Raw genomic sequence first — 18732 nt, 5'->3', positions numbered from 1 at the left:
GTGGGTTGGACGGGGCAGGGCTGATCCTGGGACGGTGACACTTCTCATAAATGATACAACCAGCTTCTGGTGCTGCAACGAACGGTTGGCACCGTGCTGGCGGTGGTTGTGTATGTACCCTGTACAGCCAGCAAGGCACCTGCAGAACCCTAGCCATAAACCAGCTCAGAACAGAGTGTTTACTGTGGCCTAGAACTGGACTTAAAACGTGTCATTTCCCTTGTCATCAGACAGCCTGAACTCTGTAAAACCAGGTCATGTGGTGCTGCTTGTTCCTCCTTAGGCCATGATAGAGGATTTGCATAACAGAAGCTTGCAGAAACCTTTCTTGCTTTGCCCTTAAACTTGGTGCTGATGCTTGAACCTGTGAGCTGGAATACTCTGTAGTCTTGCAGTTGCAAGCTGCAGTGCTGATGAGCTACCTCTAGATTCGGTGTTTTCACCTCTGTTGCTCTATGGCATGTTTCCCTTCTTAAAACACAAAGGATGCTACATGCCTGTTTCATACAGATCTCTGTATTGTTGCTAGCATTTCACAATTACTCGCCACTTGCAATGTCTTGGACTGTAATGGACTGATCCTGCAACCCAGTGTACAAATACTTAGTGTCTTTTGAGATGCAAGCACAGCAACTGCCTTTCAGAAGAGCTGTGGGCTGAGAGTGGATGGTTCAGGTTAGATTGTTATGCTGACAAATGCAGGTTGAAGTGAAGCTGCTTTAGAATATTCAATGATTATGCAGTGCTTAAGAATAGAGGTGATACATGAAGATTTTTACAAGAGTCATCCTGGAAGGAGGATGAGAGGTGTCACAAAATAAAGCCCCTGGCTTGTGAAGTGCTCTGTAGCTGTGCAGGAAAGAGAACACAGTATGACTGTACAAAAGCCATCTGTGGAAAGGAGTAGCTCCGTCCATGGTGTGTTGTCAGGTGAAAGAGACATAGCATTGACACCTTGATAGTGTATCTGGATGTAAGGATGCTTTAAAATACAGCAGCCTTCCAGTGCTTAAAGGGGCTACAAGAAACCTGGGGAGGGGCTTGGGACAAGGGCCTGTAGGGACAGGCCAAGGGGAATGGCTTGAACCTGCCCAAGAGAGGGGAGACTGAGCTGAGCTCTTAGGCAGAAGCTGTTCCCTGGGAGGGTGCTGAGGCGCTGGCACAGGGTGCCCAGAGAAGCTGTGGCTGCCCCATCCCTGGCAGTGTTCAAGGCCAGGTTGGACACAGGGGCTTGGAGCAGCTGCTCCAGTGGAAGGGGTCCCTGCCCGTGGCAGGGATTGGAGCTGGAGGAGCTTGAAGGTCCCTTCCAACCCAAAGCAGTCTGTGGTTTTATCAAAATCAGACCTCGATGCTGAGGATAGCTTGCTGCATGTTGTTTTAACCAGATGTGTACAGGATTTGGGTATTCTTTCTTATTCCTGGGAATCCTGTCGGTTGCATCCTCCGTGACAGCTCATGGCAGTAATTGACTGTTGACACTGTCTTACCACTTCAGTACCTTAGAATAGCACATCTCATGTTCCTGCTGACAGAACTCCAAGTCCCAGAGGTACTGCAGAAAACCTTCACGTCCACTGAGTGCTTGCTGTTCTCTGTGGCTGCTTTCCAAAGAGGAGATCTGGCTTCTGTGACCTTCCAAAGGAAACACTTGGGCGTGAGAGCAATCATAAAGGAATAAGCCCTTGCTAGTTGTGCCATAGAGGACTCTGTAACCTGCAAGGACAGCACTCTGGAAATCAGAGTGCCAGGGATCTCAGTTTTAAGGGTGTAGATGTTGATCCCTGGGCATGGGTCTGCAGGAATAATACCCAGCTCGAGAACTAAATCATCACATGCTATGGCAAGCTGCTTTTCCTGCTTGTTGGTTGCTATGCCTTGACTGGTTTCGGTGATTCTGAAAGTGAGATGCATGCACACAAAGGGGAGAGGCTGTTCTTGACAGCACAAACAGGGAAGAGGCTTTTTGAGGTTGTTACTATGCTGTGTTTCCCCAGCTGGAACTCCCCTGTACTGACTGAACCCTAGGGTCTGTGCCCAGGGGAAGATTAGGTTCCCTCAGACATATCTAGGTCAGTGTGTGCTTTTGTTGTCCTGACGACAAAATGACCCACTTTATCCTCATTTGTTAAAGCAAAAGCGAATGGGGCTGGTGCCTGACTGAGCACCGAGGCAAATGGACCTTAAGGAATCCTGCCTTTGTGCAAGCTCAGGGGCAAAACTTGATTTCTACAGAAACAGATGTTCTCTCCTCCTTGCTCTGTTTATTTACCATGTTTCTTGGATCTCACTGGTAACAGATGGATGATTAGGTGTATTTTGGAGCTGTATCTGTCCCCAGGACTAATCCCACCCTTGAGGAACCCAAATTCCACAGAGTGGCATGAGAACAGGGTGAGGACAGACCCTGCACCAGCTCAGGCACTGCTGGCAGAGCCTCCCCATTACCTCTGGGGAAGCAGACACGAAGAAAAGAACACTTCTCCTCTGGTGGAAGTGTCTTGAGGGCAATCAGGCACAACTTGCACAAATATTTAATCGATGATTTATTTACCTGTGGCTTCACTTATGCCCCCTGGGGCTGGGTGTTTATTCTCTTTGTTCATCAACTTTCTAAAGCCAAAACAAGCTGAGGAAGCAACCTGGCACTTCTGCAGGTGTCTCAGCCTCCTCTCCCCTTCTGCAAGGCTTAAAGTTCTGGGTGTGGGTTTCTGCTGGGGGCTTTTACCAAAGTGCTTCAAGGAAGCTGAGGTGGGCAGTGCCCTGGGGAGCTTTCAGGGGTTAGGAGTGGCTGGAGGGGTTTGAATAGGGCAGAAGCATAGAAGAGGCATCAGTCTGCAGCGTGACACCCTGCTGTGTCCCTGGTGGGTGCTGTGGCATTTTAATTTCTGATTCTTTCCATGGGGAAATTGTATTTATTCCTTAGTTACTGAGAAATAAACCTCCGCAATATTGATGTATTATGCAGGAAGTAAGCATGGAACAAGAGATTCTTGCCTTATGTGTTTCTCCATCTGCCTCTTATATCTGCTAGTTAGTACCTACAATATTCAGCTCTGAAGAGCCTCTGTGTTGACGGCTGGACTCTGTGTGTGTGCCAGGGCTCCTTTTGTCTTCTAGGGACTACCAGCAGTTGCTGACATCTCAGCCCCATCACCTAGCTGATTCCTGAAGCTGCTCAGGAGCTTTTGAGCACCACCTTTACTTTTCCAATGGATCTTCTGAGTATATGTGGCCTGCTCTGCATGTCTCACTTTAGCCATAGGGACTGGATAAGCACTGGGGTGGTAGCACTTACAGCAAAGGTGGAACCAGCCAAAATTTCTGACAGGCTTTATTTTCCTCTAGAGAGAGTTGTGTGTTTCTGTGATCAGGGTCTACAAGCTCAGAAATACCCCATCTCAAGTCAATTGCCTGCAGAAAAATATAGGTTTTAAGGTTCTACTTACCTTAACTACCCCTGAAGTATATCCAGAGCAATTCATACATGGAACTTGTTTTACAATTGAATAGAGAAACAAAAGGATGATGTGAACCCTCAAGTCTAGGTGCTTGAGGATGAATAGCCACCTAACTGCATTAAAATCTATATAACTCAAGCATACTTTATCCAAAAGTTGCAGGAAATCAATACTTTTGACTCTGAGGAGGCTTCTAAGCAGGTAGAAAACCTATGAGCATTTGGGTGGGGCTTTTTCCTCCATCACACATATTTTGATGACCTCTGGCCAGGACAGAACAGGAAAGGAGCTGATTTACCTCCAAGGTTTCCATATCTCTGCAGGCTTGTGCCCACGTTACTGTATTACCCTTGTTTCAAGGTTCTGTTCTGGCTTGTCACACTCTGGTTTTATTTGCTAATATGAGAGCTCTGGATCTCAAAATTTTGGCTTGCATAGTTCTAGAATGCAATACAACAGCATTGATCAAGAAACATGTATTTCTTGCCTCTTGCTGTGGCAAATCCTCCATCCTATTTTAAGAGCACTCAGCCATGCTGCTTGCTATCTCAGCAGTGATAAATACCCACAATAAAAGGCAAGTCTATTCACAGGGAATCTTTTCATACAGAGTTAAGTCTGTGAAATGTTTATGGCCTCTTCCCCTGCTGTGCTTTTTTCCAAGAGAGAGTGCCACTTTCTGGAAGAATTTTTCTGATAGCTTTTAAGTGACATATTCACTGAGTTAAATCAACAGGTGATGTAAATTGAAGATAAATTCAGAAGACAAAGCAGATAGGAAGAAAAGTAAGGGCAAATATGCACACAAACACCATTCCCAGCACCCACATGCACTGCTCACTGATATATAGGTCTTATGTTCATGGATACTTTCAAACCTGCATAATTAAAAGACATGGGAGAACAGAAAGGGCATTTTTCTCCTTACATGTTTTTATCATATGAGTTTATGATTTCTTCAGAACTGGAATATTCTCTTCCCAAAAGTATGTAAACGTTTATGGCACTACATAATCATGTGATAAAGCAGTACAAGGGGGGATGCTAAAATTAGGATGGGGAATGGCTCTATCTACAGCTTTCCTTGGGACTGTTCTAAGTGAAAAGTGATCCCTAATGAAGTCTGTGCCAGTGTCAGATGAGGAAAGAGCTCCCTTGGGTTAGGAATTATCGTGTCTGCAGTGCTGCCCAACAGGGAGCAAGCACTCTCACCATAATACCCCTGGAATTAGCTCTCACCAGGGCTGCAGTAGTTATGGTAAGTCCTTATGTCACTTTACACACCAGCCCACATGAATTCCAAACCTTTCAGGGAGAGAGTGGGTTTAACTTAGAACCTTGTCTTTCAGTGAAAATCCAGTCCCATGGCACATCCTGCATCCCAAAACTATTCCTGGAAGTACATGAGGTCTGCCACAACTTGGACAGGTGCTGTAGGCAAAACCCTTACCACTGCACACCTACTAATTTCAGCTTGTCTGCAGTTCTTGTGCATTCCTTCCAGAAACTGCAGCTCTGGTTGTGTAAATGCTGACCTGTCTGTTGGAATGCTGGAACAAACGGTGTATTCATCATCTTACATCCTACCAGAGGAGATGCTGTAGTGTTTTCTTTGGAAGGCACTTTTTGTGGAATCAGAGCCTATTGAGCCCGTGTTTTCTTATTTAAAATGGAGACAGAATTAATGCTTTTCAGAAGAAAGGGAAACCAAGTTTTGTAATTCCTGAAAATCTGAGTCATTGCTACCCACTGCCAGTTACTGCTTTAGGAGCTCAGTCTGGCAACCGTGTCCCAGTGGGCAGGGGAAGTGGGAAGTATTTGGATATTGTCCAAGGAGAGAAGTTCTTCACAAATATTTCTTGCTGCTACAGTGGTGGATGGGAATCCAATGTGTATTGCCCAGGGTTTTCAGAAAGCCTTCAAAGTTTGCTGTCTTCGTACAGACTGGCACTGCACCAAGTTATTATTGCACAGTAGTGTCTAAGACTGATTTGGCTTCACTGCAAAAGCCTGAACTAGTGCAGAATTCTGCTCTCTCTGACATGTTTGAAGTGCAAATTGCGTGTGACAGAATAAAGTGGTGTCTATACTGCAGCAGGTTATGTGCATCTTCACTTTTAAATGAAGCTCTGAGCTTACAGCCAAGCACAGTAGTCTCACCGCATTGTGGACTCTAGCAGAGAGACTGCCTGATGCATTCAGCAGCTTCAGGATTTTTCAGCTTATTTACCTGGAAAAACTGAGCTGATGAAGATTTGGATCAGGCTGCAGGGCTGGAAAGGAAGAGGAGCCATCTTCCCACAGAGATCCTAGCATGTGTCTGGACTGAAGCTCATGCTGATGTCCAGCCTCTCTGGGCTCTCATCAGCAGAGACTGCTGGTTAGAGAGGAGATGACAGAAGGCAGTGAAAATGCAATCCCATGGCACATCCTCCATCCCAAAACCAGGCTGTGGTGCCTCTCTCAAGCAAGCTGCCTTGCTCCCCCTTTTTTAAGGAAAGCCTGGGAAAATTTCAGCTGCTTTGAGAGGAACAGTAGGAAATGGTTGATTGCACCAAGATGCGTGAAACCTGGAGCGATCCATCTGTATTTGAAGAGGATGGATATCTCTATAGCAACCAGTGTGTGTCACTTGAGGAGTATCCCTTGGGTCTCTTTCTAAGGCACTAAATGTGCTCCCTCTCAGGTGCTGTACACCTGAGGTCCCTTTGATTACTGCTTTGCCTAGCTTAGAAATAATTGTCTCTGTATTTTAGCATCGTGCAAGTCTCTTGGTGCTAGTATCATTTTTGGTTGAAGTACTCTCAGCCATTTAAAGCAGGTTTCTTTATACCAGGGAATATGCCTATGCCCCATCACTATTTGCCTTCTATGCAACTGTTATACTAAAAGGTGTTCAATCTGTGAACAATAAATACTTCCTCCTCTGTAATGATGTTTGCACTTGGGGTACCATCCCCAAAAGAGTTCAGTACTTGGGGTACTGTCCCCAAAAGACATGGGGAAAGATAGAAACATTTAATCATAAAAACCCACCAAGTAGATAGAAATCCAAAGGAGAGATGAAAACAAAAGGCTTCCCAAGGGATACTCCAGCTAGCAGTAGAACTCTAGTGACACGGGCTGTTTGGGCTTGCTCCTAGTTTTGTGTTGTATAGCACAGGACAATACCCCTGACCCACTGAGGAGGCTGGTGCATGCTGCTGCAGAGCTCACCCTGCTGTCATTTGTTGAGCTCCAAAGCAGGAATCTGCAGCTCTCAACAGAGAGCAAGTAGAAAAAGAGCATCTTTGTCCAGATGCCCTTGGAATTCATAGGGAGAGAAGGTAACTGGTGCAGACATCTCTGCAGAGGCCCTGACAGAATGAGCATCTCCACCTCATGCTCACAGAGCTTTTCAGTGCCTCTTTTCCAGTATTCACAGCACATTGCTATTCTCGGTTTGTTTCAAGATGTGTTTCTGTGCATGTTCAGTAGAGCTTTTCCCATAAGAAATGCTGCTGTCTCCATGCCCTGTGAAAACAGAGATGGTGCTCTACCAGCCAAGCAGATTCACTCACTCAGATCCACTTTCTACTTCCCCATTTTCTCACAGGAGACCATAATCTATTATTTCTGTGGCTTTTTTTGCCTTTTACAGGAAACTGAAGTGATCATTTCAGAGAAAAGCCCAGTCAGGCAGAGCAGCTGCTGGGGTTTTTCTGTTTCTCTCTCCTGAAATAAGATTTAAGAGGCTGGTGTCTGTCTCTCTCTGTATCCCCTCTGTATCTCATTGGCACACAGAGAAATAATTAAAGAAAACTTAGTAATCTGCATTTATGGGCTCCCTTTGCAGACAATACGTGCTTAATCTCCAGTCATCTAGCCAAATAAGAAGAGATTAACCAACATCCTAATCTATCAGAAATCAAACAGGCAGGGAGACAGCACCTTACCTTAAGAGACAAACATCACGGAGAGGCTGCATTAGGGTTTAGCCTACATTATTGTAAATCTGCTTTGAGCCAATGTTAGGGCTCGAAAGTCATGGATTTCTAGAGTGTTCTTCAAGGCACTGCAATCTTTGATGTGCTTTCTGCACCTCACACTGCACCCACCCGTTGTTGCTGATTACACCAATTCTTGTCACTAATGAAGCATAGAAAATTACCTCACTCCCTGATTCAAGCACTTGCTTGTGGTGGGACAAGAAGTCCTCAGCCAGCAGATCTTTTTGGGGAAAGTCAGAATCTCCCAGCACCCCAGGGCTGGGATAGCTGGAAAAGCAGCAGCTTGGTTTCTGAGGAGCTTGGTGTCATTTGCAAATCCAAACTAAACAGAATCAACCAAATCTTTTCCAGGGACATTCTGGATTCCCTCTGGCTATAAAAATGCTCAAGCCTCTAAACATATCAGACCTGTTCTCCTGCATTCCACACCTAGTGACTATCTGTAGCCTAAAGCTAAGATGAAATTACTGACACTGATTCTTCCTAAAAGGTGACATTCGGGAGCTCTCTGAACAATTCCTTTCCCAAATTTGCTTTTGGAACAATAAGGAAACAGACACGGATCATGATAGAAAATACTCTAAATTGTACTTTTTTCTAGGGATAATGTGTAAGATGCAAATGCACAAGTGTAAAAGAGAGACCAGACCCAAAGATATTAATGAATGATGATCTTGGCACTGTCAGTATCTCCTTGTCAGAGATGCCATCGCAGAGGTGAAGTGAGGAGCAGCTGTGACTCAGAGCAGGCTCTGGCATGATGGGGGAGCTTGTTTTCTCACTGTCTGCCTGTTCCATGAGCCACCAGCCCCTAGCAGCTTGCTCACAGGCTGCTGCCTTTGCAGACCACACGAGAGCAGGATTAAACTTAGCTGGGAGGCAATTTTGCGGGTGTTTATGAAGTAAGAACCACACTCTTGATGTCTGATGACATCCAAACCTCTTTAACTGGGGTTTCCTTACAGTAGATGGACACACACATCTCCTTGGGGCCAGTGGCAAAAACATCCTAAAGAGGCAGATATCAGCCCGCTGTGCATGGAGTGTTTGGCATCAACAGCCTGTTTTCTCCATTGCCGATAGTTTGCCTTATCATTGTTTTGTCTTCCTAGTAGAGATGGAAGAAGTTCCTACTAAATCTAGATGCCTTTGGGAGCTTTCTAGAGTATCTTTTACAGGTATGTATTCCGATTTCTCATTGTTTTGGCAAAGAACCAAGATACCTTGAGAAAAAATCTTGCCTGCAGCAAAAAAGCTGGGTATTTAAAGGACATGCCATGCTATTCCAGCCTTCCCTTCCATATAATCCTGTCCTGTGTCCTGCAGTAGCCAGTTAGGTCCTTTAAAGAATAGCACAAGGACTGTAGACAATTACAGCAAAGGACCCAAATGAAGATGTGCTGCTGCCAAATGCATAAAGCTGCAATTTTTAATGCCTCTGTGTGTCCTGTGTGCTACTTGGACTGACACTCTCAGCACCAATCCAGTGCTTTATATCTCTGAAGCATCACACAGCCATGGAACAGGTGCAGGTGTTTGGCAGCAGTGTTAAAAGGAACAAGTTCCCTATTGCTCAGGAGATGGCCATGGTAACAACCATGTTAGCATCATAGAATGGGTTGGGATGGAAAGGACCTTAAGATCATCCAGTTCCAACCCCCTGCTGTGGGCATGGCCCCCTCACACTAGACCGTGTTGCCCAAGGCTCTCTCCAACCTGGCCCTAAACACTGCCAGGGAAGGAGCATTTCCTTTCTGAGTTTTTCTGCTTATCTGGATTATAGAATTTGGTTACTCTGGACAAAGCATGGAAGAATGTACATCCTGCCATTAATAGGAAAAGGGGAAAACAAGCACTGATTGCTCTAGCTTGGCACTGGATTGTGTTGGCTCTGCCCTTTCTCACATAAGCTCTTCAGTATAGGAATTCTTTCCTTTGGCCTCCTTTTTTTTTACTTAATTTACTGTGAAAAACTAATGTTTTCTGTAAATTTCTCCTATGGATTTGGGTTTTTTCACACAAACACAGTAAGGGCTGTGGAGCTTTCCCTGTCTGCAATGGTGGAAAAGCTGTGGACACTGCTTTTGGCTCTCTCTATGTAACAGAAAAGGGAAACCTTTTGGTCAGCAAGAAATGCTGAGAGCATCAAGTTCAACACTTTGCTTTTTCCATCAGGCAACCAGGGCCTCTTTGAGGATTAAACTCCATGCTAAATTTAGCTACCCCTCACTAGAGTTAGTATCAGAAGTTATCACATCAGAACATCTTTGGAGGGAATGACGTCTGTCCCATGGAAGTCTAAGCCCTGTACTACAGTGGGATTTGGAGCTGGGAACATTCTGCGCAGCAGGAAACTCTTGAGACCTTGTAGGCTTTTTCCAAGCACTTGAGACACCTACTCTGCTCAGCCTGCTCATGTATTGTCCAGGTCCTGAGCACCATTTGGTGATGACACTGGAGAGGAGAATGGTCAAACCACATGGAACATTGTTATGCCTTTTTTTGTGTGGATTTAAGTATGTATGAGGCTTCCACTGAACTTTCCATCAGTTGGGTCATACAAAAGCTTTAAGTCCCACACTCCAATGCAACTTCTGTTCTCAACTGTTTTATCAATTAAGGAGTACTCATAAGCATTTGAAAAGAGTTTGATCTGGGAGGAGGCAAGTGAAAGCCTCAGAAAATAAATAGCCATTTGCAGATCCTCATTTAGTGAGCCAGGTAGATTGTGGCACCTTTGTCTCAGCACTCCCATCTCTGTGCCACAGAAGTGAGTTACTTCATCCCTTTAGGAAATGGCAAGCTACCATTTCATTCTGGCTGGAGCAGTCTTAAGGCAGAAGTGTATATACAGGTAAAGGAGCCCTGTAGAATGTTTCCTCAAGTGCCAGTGGACAATCAGAGTCACTTCACAAGGTTTATTATTTGGCAGCTTTTATAAAACATAATTCCTCTTAATCAGACATCTCATAAAGCAGTTCTAGTCTTGTGCATGCCGGTGAGACATCAGGTTTCAGGAGACCAGCAGAACCAGGCAGTTGAGTTGCCAGGTGGAATTCCTGTTTTCTACAGGGGGAGGGAAACTCACAAAATTAAGGCACTGTCAAAACCCAGCCCCACAAATCAAAGAGGAGAATCGAATCATTTCGCCTTTGTCCTGGTTTCCAGCTGGTTGGATTCAGTATGGATTTTTATTCAATTTTTTAATTAACCATCAATTTCCATTTTAACAGGGACACAAAAAACCTCAAACCTGCTTTTCTTCAATCCTTTCAATCTTATTTCTATTCCCAGTTGCAAAATGACAGCAGCAAAGCTTATTGCTTGGGATGGCACATACTGCCTAACTGAAAGCTCAGTGCTCTGTCCCTACACATGCTATTATCACTGCAGTGATCCCAGCCCTTGGATGATGACGCTTCTGAGAACAAAATGAGTGATAAGAACAGCTTAAAACTAGTCTAAAAGCCAGTATTCACTAAGCAGAACTGACAGGTTCGTCCCTGAACAAGGGAGGGTGCAAGCTGTTTTCACAAACCAGTAGTTTGGCCAAAATGGACCTACAAGGGATAATCTGCATCTCCAGCTATCAGTCCTTTAAAGCAGTTTCAGTCAGCTGGTGTGGAATCCACTTCTTCAGCCTTTATATCTTCATCTAAGTAGATATAAAGGGTGAAGAGCACACCAAAATCACTGCTTCAGGCACAAACCAGTGTGTGGCTGTGGGCTTAGGACCACACTTAGAAATATCCAATTCTCTGTAGAAAGATGCACCATTTTAAAAAAGCCACATTCAGGTCCATGAATTAGGTGCCCTGGCAATTATAAATAAATAGTAATAAATACTTATTTACACTCACACACCCTTCTTGTATCCCACAGGATTACAAACAAACCAGAAACTTGCTTAGTTCTGTATGATCAGGTTTGAGGTGGGACACACTTAACAACATGCAGCAATGCTACATAACAGTTTAGAATACTAATAGTACCAGTACATAACACTCGGCGCATTTCACAGCTTCAAAGCTCTTGCAAACACAGACTTAGGTAAGAAAGTGACAATGTTCTATCTATTATCAGAGGGAAATTCAGTGAGAGAAACAGAGTTTGGCCAGGACACCAGAGTCAGTGTCCTTACTGCATCTGAAATGTCATATTAATTGGAGATATGGCAGATGTGGGAGCTAGGGAAAATTAGATCAGGCTCATGTGAGACTCGTTGCATTTCATTGAGTATAAAATCCAATTTCCACATTGATTGCATCTAAACAGTTTGTTCTTTTGGTAGACATTAAAAAGGTCAATGAAAACTCGAAGGGATTTAAGAGTTGTGGGAGCACAAACCGTCACCTCCATTCATAAACACAGTGAAAGATTTTACATCAGTTGAACAAGCTGCATCGTAACTGCTGACAGCTTGAGAACTGGCACCCACTTATCATCCTGGCCCAAACCTACGAATCCCTGACAATGTGATCAGAATAGAGAGACCAGCAGCAGCACAGGGAGAACAAATGAAATTCAGGGACCCGCCTGGCAGTATCCTGGCTTCCACCTCTCCTGGAGTCTGAGAGAGAAGGATTGGAGGATAAAGGAGGGCACAGGTGGCTTTGAGACTCAGTTCTGGAAGAATTTTCCTGGCCTATTTACTGTGTGGTTGCTTCCTTATTCAGCTTTCTTGGCTTTCCGTTTTCTTGTGCCTTCATTTAGCTCTTCTTTTGACTTGGCAGGAGGCGGTGGAGGATGAGAAACCTCATGGGAGGCCCCATGATGATCATGATGGTGACTGCTGTGTCCACTGGAAACAGAGCCGAAGAAAACTGGACAGATGAAGTTTTCCACCGGAGCAAAAGGTGAGGCGTGAGAGTGAGTTGCCGTCATGAAAACCTGCCATGCAAAAGTGAATGCTCAGAGATCACATACATCAGCTATGAAATATAAGATAAGAAGGAGCATTCCACTTAGACCAGGTAAAAGTCCCTGTTGCTACATGACTCAGTTGTAGCACAAAGGATTTTCTCCCCTACTTCTGATAGGATGGAGAATTTAGACTCTAATTTCCTGAGCAAATTCCCTGATGTGTACAGCCAATGCCTTCAGTAGTGGCTTGGGAAGGTGGACACCTCCAGCTGAAGTGTGTACCCTTTCTCTAGTTCTGTAGATTTGTTAGCAGTAAGCCTGCTGTTAACTTACCTTGCAAACTATCATGAACATGGTGAAGAAGAAGATGAGGTTGGCTTCAGAGATAGGGAGCCAGTGAGTCTGTTGCAGAGTGAAGAGGACTGTGCCATACAGACTAGCCTTTGTAGGGCTACAAGAGAAATAAGTTGTCTAGGTTTGCATCCAGCCCTGAATGGTTCTTTAAATGCCATTTTTTGGCTGACAGAGAATTTACAGGCTACCTACTTACAAGGACATACGAAGAATTTCATTTGTTTCTGGCTTCCAGACCCCACGGAGCAGTTGCTCAAAGTTAGACATCAAAGCAACACCAGAACCTGTGAAATAGTGAAAATGAACAGCTAGAACTGCCACAGCAGAGGACAGCTCTGCTCTCTTTCTAGATCCCCAAGGGATGACAACCTAAAGGGAACAAAAGATTCATGATATTCTTCCCAAGGTAGCCTAAAACAACAGAGCAGGGCAAATGCTTTCTGGATGTGCCATACAGTGTTACCTGATGAAAAAAGCATTTGCCTCAGTTGCATTTACTGATGCTCAAATGCTTTCTCCAAACACAAGCTAAAGGAAAACTGACTGGGCTGTTCAACATGATAGAACCCCCCCCCGAAAAGATATGTGTGAGGTCAGAGACAGTCAAACACATGAGAAAAACAAGGAATTCCTGAATTCTACCCCCATATTTCATAGTGACTCCAGTTCTCCACGCCTCCAATAAAGTTAGATGATGACTCAGCCGACAACCATTCTGCAGGGATGAATAAATACCTGTGTTCTAGGGAACATGATTGATGGAAGCCAGCTGACCACATCCACTAACTGCTGGCCTGCACTAGGTGACGTGGTCACCTTCAGCCTCACTCACAGATTCTCCTGCCCCTCCCCACAGGGCTGGGTGCATTTAGAGTATCTCATCTTTCACCTTTGACCCATCCAATAGCCATCATAATGAACCAGCCGTGGTGGTAGTGGTGGTGAGCGTGGTGGACACCAGCTGCAATCTTGCGAACTCTGACCACCTCCTTCATTGCCACAAAGATGAGCTTCACGGGCAGAAAGCTGACACACTTGTAGAAGAGGTTCATGGGACAGAAGAATATCAAATACCTGGAACAAAACCACAAAGAATTTGAGGACCAACTTGTCTGCCCTGATTTGAGATGTGCACAGAGGACTGATGAGGTGTACTGTAGTGTTAGCCTGAATTATGTCGGGGAGAAGGAAGTGCCGGTTCTGTCATGCAACCCATATGCAGTGGGGAAATGAAACATGGAGTAACTGTGGTTAATTTGTGCACGTTTCACTAACATGATGAATAAAATGCCCCTAGATTTCCAGGGTGTGCCACTCCTCTACTATATGTGGTATCTGTAGTGCATGCTGCTTCTGCAGCAGCCATAAATAGAAATGCCCAGTGGTTGGATTGGACCCAACTTGTATTCTCGAAGCAGTAGACAGTCAGTCAGAGAAACTGGAAACTAGATCTAGGAATACAAAAGATTCAAAGACTCCTTCACCCCACCTCTTCTTTCCCCATTTAATCCAAGGAAAGTTATACACGTGTGTCACACAAACAGATGGGTTTGGACGCAGCCAGCAGCGTCGCATACTTAATAAATGAGGTGGAGTGCAGAGACTCACCAGACTGCTGTGGCCAGGATGACACTGGAGTTGTTACTGAAGTAATCAATAGGTGATTCTCCAAGTAACAGATCAGCAAGGATGTAACTTCCAAAGCAGTGGAGCATAGCACACAGCCAGGAGGCAAAAGGGCTCTTGCGAGACATCTCCACAGCTCCTGTGAAGCAAATGCTAAATGAGAAAGTAGATTCAGCAAGTAAGTGGAAACTTCAAGACCTTCTAACAAGGAGGCTTGTGGTGCATGTTCTCCAACAACATAAGTCAAAGAAAAGGGCTTGTAAAATAAAATACAAAGATGTGTATTTGGTGAAACCTGAGCAAGTACCAGATATTGTCAAGAGATACATGTGATTGCAGCTTGCAGGCCCCCACATGAAGTTTCAAGTGACTTAGTCATTGGAAGTGTATGATTTGACTAAGAGTTTATCTCCTGGATTTGCTGCTACTTACTGCAATGAGAAAGAACAATTTTCCCCTTGAAATCAATGTCTTTGTATAGTCTAAAAGTAAGATGCATACTAGTACCATTCTCTCCATTGCTTCGACCTAGGTGCCCTCTAGAATTCATAAGCAATCTGTTCAGCTCTTTCATTCATAAGATAACCTGTAAAAATAGAACAGTAATTCTTAATCTTCATTTGAAGGAGGAGGATTTGAGGATTCTTCCCTGCTCCTGTACTAGTTTGGAAACACCCTCTGAAAATACAACTAGATATTAAACCAGTGTGACTATTTGGCAGTGCATTATGTTCTTTTCCCACAACCTTCTATTGATTTTTAATTCCTCCATTTTCAGCCAGCTCTGTACTTCTCCAAGGAAGTCCCTCGGGAGCATCAAGTGTAAGATTGTTTCATCACCTTAAACTGTTCTGGAGTCCATCCTGCACCATTTCAGATACCAAGCACTGTTCAGTAAGCCAGCAACAGGCAATTAAAAGAAAGAATGCTAAAATGGTGTGTCAGCATTACTGACCTTAATTAGCAGTATGTGAATCAGCATATGCTAAAAACTATGACTGCTTGGACTCTTCCATCCTCAAAGATATTTGATCCAGCTGAAAACACAGTGGAAACAAGACAGCTGCAACAGCCATGACATGAAGCTGGTTCTATAGGAACCTGTAGACTTAATTTAGTAACACTTGTTTTTTTCTTCGGCTCCATGGCCATGCTGTCTCCAAGGAGGAACCAGGACATGACTGTCCTGACACTGATCTGCAGCAGAGGATCTGTGGGATGAAGCACTGTAGGAATCTAGTGAAAACAACACCCCAGCTTTACCCAGTCCAAGTGGATTACAGGGCTTACATAGCTGTTAAAGCTATTTTCATAAGGGTTGCCTGTTAACTGGTCCCTTCAGGACTTCATGCTGGCATTAAGTGATCAGGCCTTGAAAACCCAGCACTTGTGTTTACATGGAGTGTCAATAGAACAGAATGTGGATATCGTACAGCACAGAGGTCTCACAACCAGAGGATTTAAAGCCCATCCCAAAGGGTGTTGCTGGGGGTTTTTCCTCCTCAGACATCAGGCAGTTACACTGAGACCATTCAAACCAGCCTGAAGAGCACACACGCTATCAAAAACACATGGAGAAGACAGCATTTGGAAAAGAGCAAGGCACAGCAGGGCAGAAGCAAAGCTCAGATTACGGCATGGTGTGGCAGGTGGAAAAACCCCACGGCTTTACTGACAGCCTGCTTGTATATAAATAGGAGGAGGTATTGCCCCAGAAATAGAGAAGCCAAGCAACTGGACCCAGCCGTAACGCTGAATCCTGGGGCAGCAGCAGAGAAGTGACCGAACTTCTATAACTCAACGTGACTGGAATCCAGTGTGAAATAAAAAGCACGACTGATTTTCAAAAATCACTCGTTCTTGGAGGTTTCTGCTTTAGATTGAGCCACGCGGGGCACCTCTGCAGCAGCAGCAGCACAAGGCCCTGACCCCCAGGGCCCGGCTTGGGGGGGGGGGATATGCTTCATGCCCCAAACGTCAGGTTTATCCCAAAAGATAAGCAGCGCTGCTGCTGCCCCCGCCGCGCACCTACAGCCCCGTGTCACCCCCCCCGGCCCGGCCCTCACCTGGCTCGTATTTGAGGTAGAGGACGGAGACGATGAAGTAAGCGGTGTCGAACAGGGGGAACACAGGCAGCGCCGCGAAGGCGGCCGCCAGCTCCCCGAGCGGCAGGGCCGCCGCTAGCTCCATGGCCGCCCACCTCAGAGCGCCGCTCGCTGCCCCGCCGCCACCGGCGGACGGTGTCCGGACGCGGAGCCTCCGCCCCGGTGCCACCCCTCCACCGAGCGGCAGCGCCCGCCCCTTCCGCTTCCGCCGCCAGAGCTGCCGCCATGATCGGGGACCTGCTGCTCTGCGGGTACCGGGCGCGGGGGGCCGGGCGCGGCCGGGCCGGGCCCGGTGGGGCCGCTCCTGACGCTCGGTCTCTGTCTCTCCCTTAGGACGCTGCTGGTGAACGCCGGGGCCGTGCTCAACTTCAGGCTGTGAGCGGAGAGGGAGGGAATAAGAGAGGGAGGTGGCGGGGGGGGCTGCCACCCTGCCTCACACCGGCCTTTGCTGTCTGCAGGAGGAAGAGGGACACGGAGGGGTTCGGCGAGGAGTCGAGGGAACCCACGACCGGTAACGGAGAGGCCGCGGGCGAGGGGCCTGGGTGTTGTCGTGTCGTCCCCCCCCCACGGTGCCGCCTCCCTCGCCAGGGCTGGTTGTGTACAGGAGCGGGCGTTCCCCGAAGGGAATCCAGGATCCAAACGTTTTCGAGGCGCTGGAGTCCAAGTTTAACGTTGTTTTCCTTGGATGTGAATTCCTCGGGGTCTGGGGTGCCTGGTTTATAAAACAACAGCCGACATTTTCCCTTGGCTAATGCTTATATACAAAGGTGTTGATGCCAATTTGGGGATTGGAGAGGAAATATACAAATTACACATTTTTGTTTGCATGGTTGAGCACAGGCGCTCTGGAGGCAGCCCCCTTTCTGGGTTTTGGTGTCAGAAGTTGCAGGAAGGCTGTAAACTCCAGCAAAGAGCAATCGTTCCTTCATAGTGTAACCCGGTTTTATCACTTCGTGTTCCTTTTGCCACATGCCCTTACAGGGATGCATTGAACAGAGCACACATCATCGATATAAAGCTTCCAGCTTCCAGGTCTTTGTTTGCCTGATCTTAGGCTGGGATTGCTAATGCTTTTCAGGTGCTGTTGAAAACGGGACCTGGCAGTGTCTCAGGTATTTGTCACTCTTGATTTTTAGGTGACAACATCAGAGAGTTCCTGCTGAGTCTCAGGTATTTTCGAATCTTCATTGCCCTCTGGAATATCTTCATGATGTTCTGTATGATTGTGTAAGTAGCACCATGCAGCATCGTGCCATTCGTTTGGAGGAACACCTATATGCTGGGATTTTTCTTGCATATATATATATATATGTATATATATATCTGTTTGGATCTCTCTCTCCCATTCTATTGTTCCATAATTCCTTTACATTTCATTTATTTCACTCATTAGAGAGGTGGTGGTTGACCTCACAGCTTTCTGCTAGTGCATGAAAACCTTCTCTGCATCATAGAAGTCATTTAGCCTGAGATACAGTGCTCCTTGTTGTGGATAGCTTAGATGAAACACCATTTAGGTCAGCATTTTGGGAAGGTTTTCATTTGGGGTCGGGAGGAGAGGAGGTGAAGCCACCAAGTAATAGCATGGAATCAGCCTTGAGAAGAGTCTCTCAACAGGATTGAGTCCCAATAGACCGTGCAGTTGTAGCTGGTTCTCATCTCTTTCTTTTCTGTCCCGTCCGCTAGGTTATTTGGATCTTGAAGACCATCCACGAACCCATCTGTTGACTTGGAAGAGACTTTTGGCTGGGAACCACTTTTCTATGAAGTACAAGATGACGCTTTGCAAACACAGCCCTGGCCCGTGGCCTGGCCATCGGTGCGAGCTCCTGATGCGCGCATCCTCTCCAGCCCCTCCTGTAACATGGTGTGTGCTGTCTGCTTCCACTGATAAACTTCACTGAAATAGAGAACCTGGAGTTGTTTTGCTCAGCTTAAAGCGTGCAGGGGGAGAACTGGAGGGTCCTGAAACCCGGCGGGGTCAGTGGATGTGTCTCCTAATGTCACCCTTGTCTGTAACACTTGCACACCATGCTTCTCAAGTCTTTAAGGTTGAGCAAGGTGTTGGTGTCCTCACTATTCCAGTTCGGTTTACTGGAGAAATATAGAAGGCTGATTGAAAAAAAAAAAATGGGATTCTCAACTTCTGGTTTTGGGTTTTTTCCAACAAAATACTTTTTAAATTAAAATTTCAAAGTCAAGATTTTTTTTTCTAAGCAATATGTAAGGGATAAATAGCAAACTAATTCTGTAAGCCAATGTGAAGGCATCAATTTTGAAATTATCTTGGATTTGGTTGAATAAAGTTGCTTTATTTAAGGGTATTTATGTATTTGG

At 45.7% G+C, this 18732-nt stretch overlaps 2 protein-coding genes across 3 annotated transcripts; one reads left to right on the top strand and one right to left on the bottom strand.

Moving 5' to 3' along the window:
* Positions 1-10350: 10350 nt before the first annotated feature.
* TMEM38A (transmembrane protein 38A) lies at positions 10351-16550 on the bottom strand. 2 transcript variants are annotated; one of them, XM_031042281.2, is made up of 7 exons: positions 16357-16488; positions 14798-14876; positions 14273-14429; positions 13554-13738; positions 12861-12948; positions 12644-12761; positions 10351-12337 (listed from the first exon to the last, which is right to left on the bottom strand). In XM_031042281.2, exons 2-7 carry the CDS (start codon positions 14862-14864, stop codon positions 12116-12118), a joined length of 837 nt encoding a protein of 278 aa, XP_030898141.1. In that variant the 5' UTR covers positions 14865-14876; positions 16357-16488; the 3' UTR covers positions 10351-12115. The 2 variants fall into 2 exon arrangements, with proteins under 2 accessions (XP_030898141.1, XP_005141560.2); XM_005141503.3 differs by lacking the exon at positions 14798-14876 and having other exon boundaries at positions 16357-16550.
* A 9-nt stretch (positions 16551-16559) lies between these two features.
* SMIM7 (small integral membrane protein 7) lies at positions 16560-18719 on the top strand. Its single transcript, XM_034070682.1, has 5 exons — positions 16560-16646; positions 16729-16770; positions 16854-16906; positions 17532-17622; positions 18082-18719. The coding sequence occupies exons 1-5, from the start codon at positions 16621-16623 to the stop codon at positions 18095-18097; spliced, it is 228 nt and encodes a 75-aa protein (XP_033926573.1). The 5' UTR covers positions 16560-16620; the 3' UTR covers positions 18098-18719.
* Positions 18720-18732: the final 13 nt, after the last annotated feature.

Source organism: Melopsittacus undulatus, chromosome 19 (assembly GCF_012275295.1).
Source record: "Melopsittacus undulatus isolate bMelUnd1 chromosome 19, bMelUnd1.mat.Z, whole genome shotgun sequence".
Taxonomy (NCBI): Eukaryota; Metazoa; Chordata; class Aves; order Psittaciformes; family Psittaculidae; genus Melopsittacus; species Melopsittacus undulatus.
This window is presented reverse-complemented; position numbering and strand designations above follow the sequence as displayed.

Excerpts from the sequence above, each read along its gene's own strand:
- SMIM7 (XM_034070682.1), top strand. The coding sequence starts at position 16,621 with ATGATCGGGGACCTGCTGCTCTGCGG. Across the intron at positions 16,647-16,728 it reads GGGGACCTGCTGCTCTGCGG|GACGCTGCTGGTGAACGCCG; the intron begins GTACCGGGCGCG and ends TCTCTCCCTTAG. Across the intron at positions 16,771-16,853 it reads GCCGTGCTCAACTTCAGGCT|GAGGAAGAGGGACACGGAGG; the intron begins GTGAGCGGAGAG and ends TGCTGTCTGCAG.
- TMEM38A (XM_005141503.3), bottom strand. The coding sequence starts at position 16,480 with ATGGAGCTAGCGGCGGCCCTGCCGCTCGGGGAGCTGGCGGCCGCCTTC. Across the intron at positions 13,739-14,272 it reads ATCCTGGCCACAGCAGTCTG|GTATTTGATATTCTTCTGTC; the intron begins GTGAGTCTCTGC and ends GTTTTGTTCCAG. Across the intron at positions 12,949-13,553 it reads GGCTATTGGATGGGTCAAAG|GTTCTGGTGTTGCTTTGATG; the intron begins GTGAAAGATGAG and ends ACTATTTCACAG.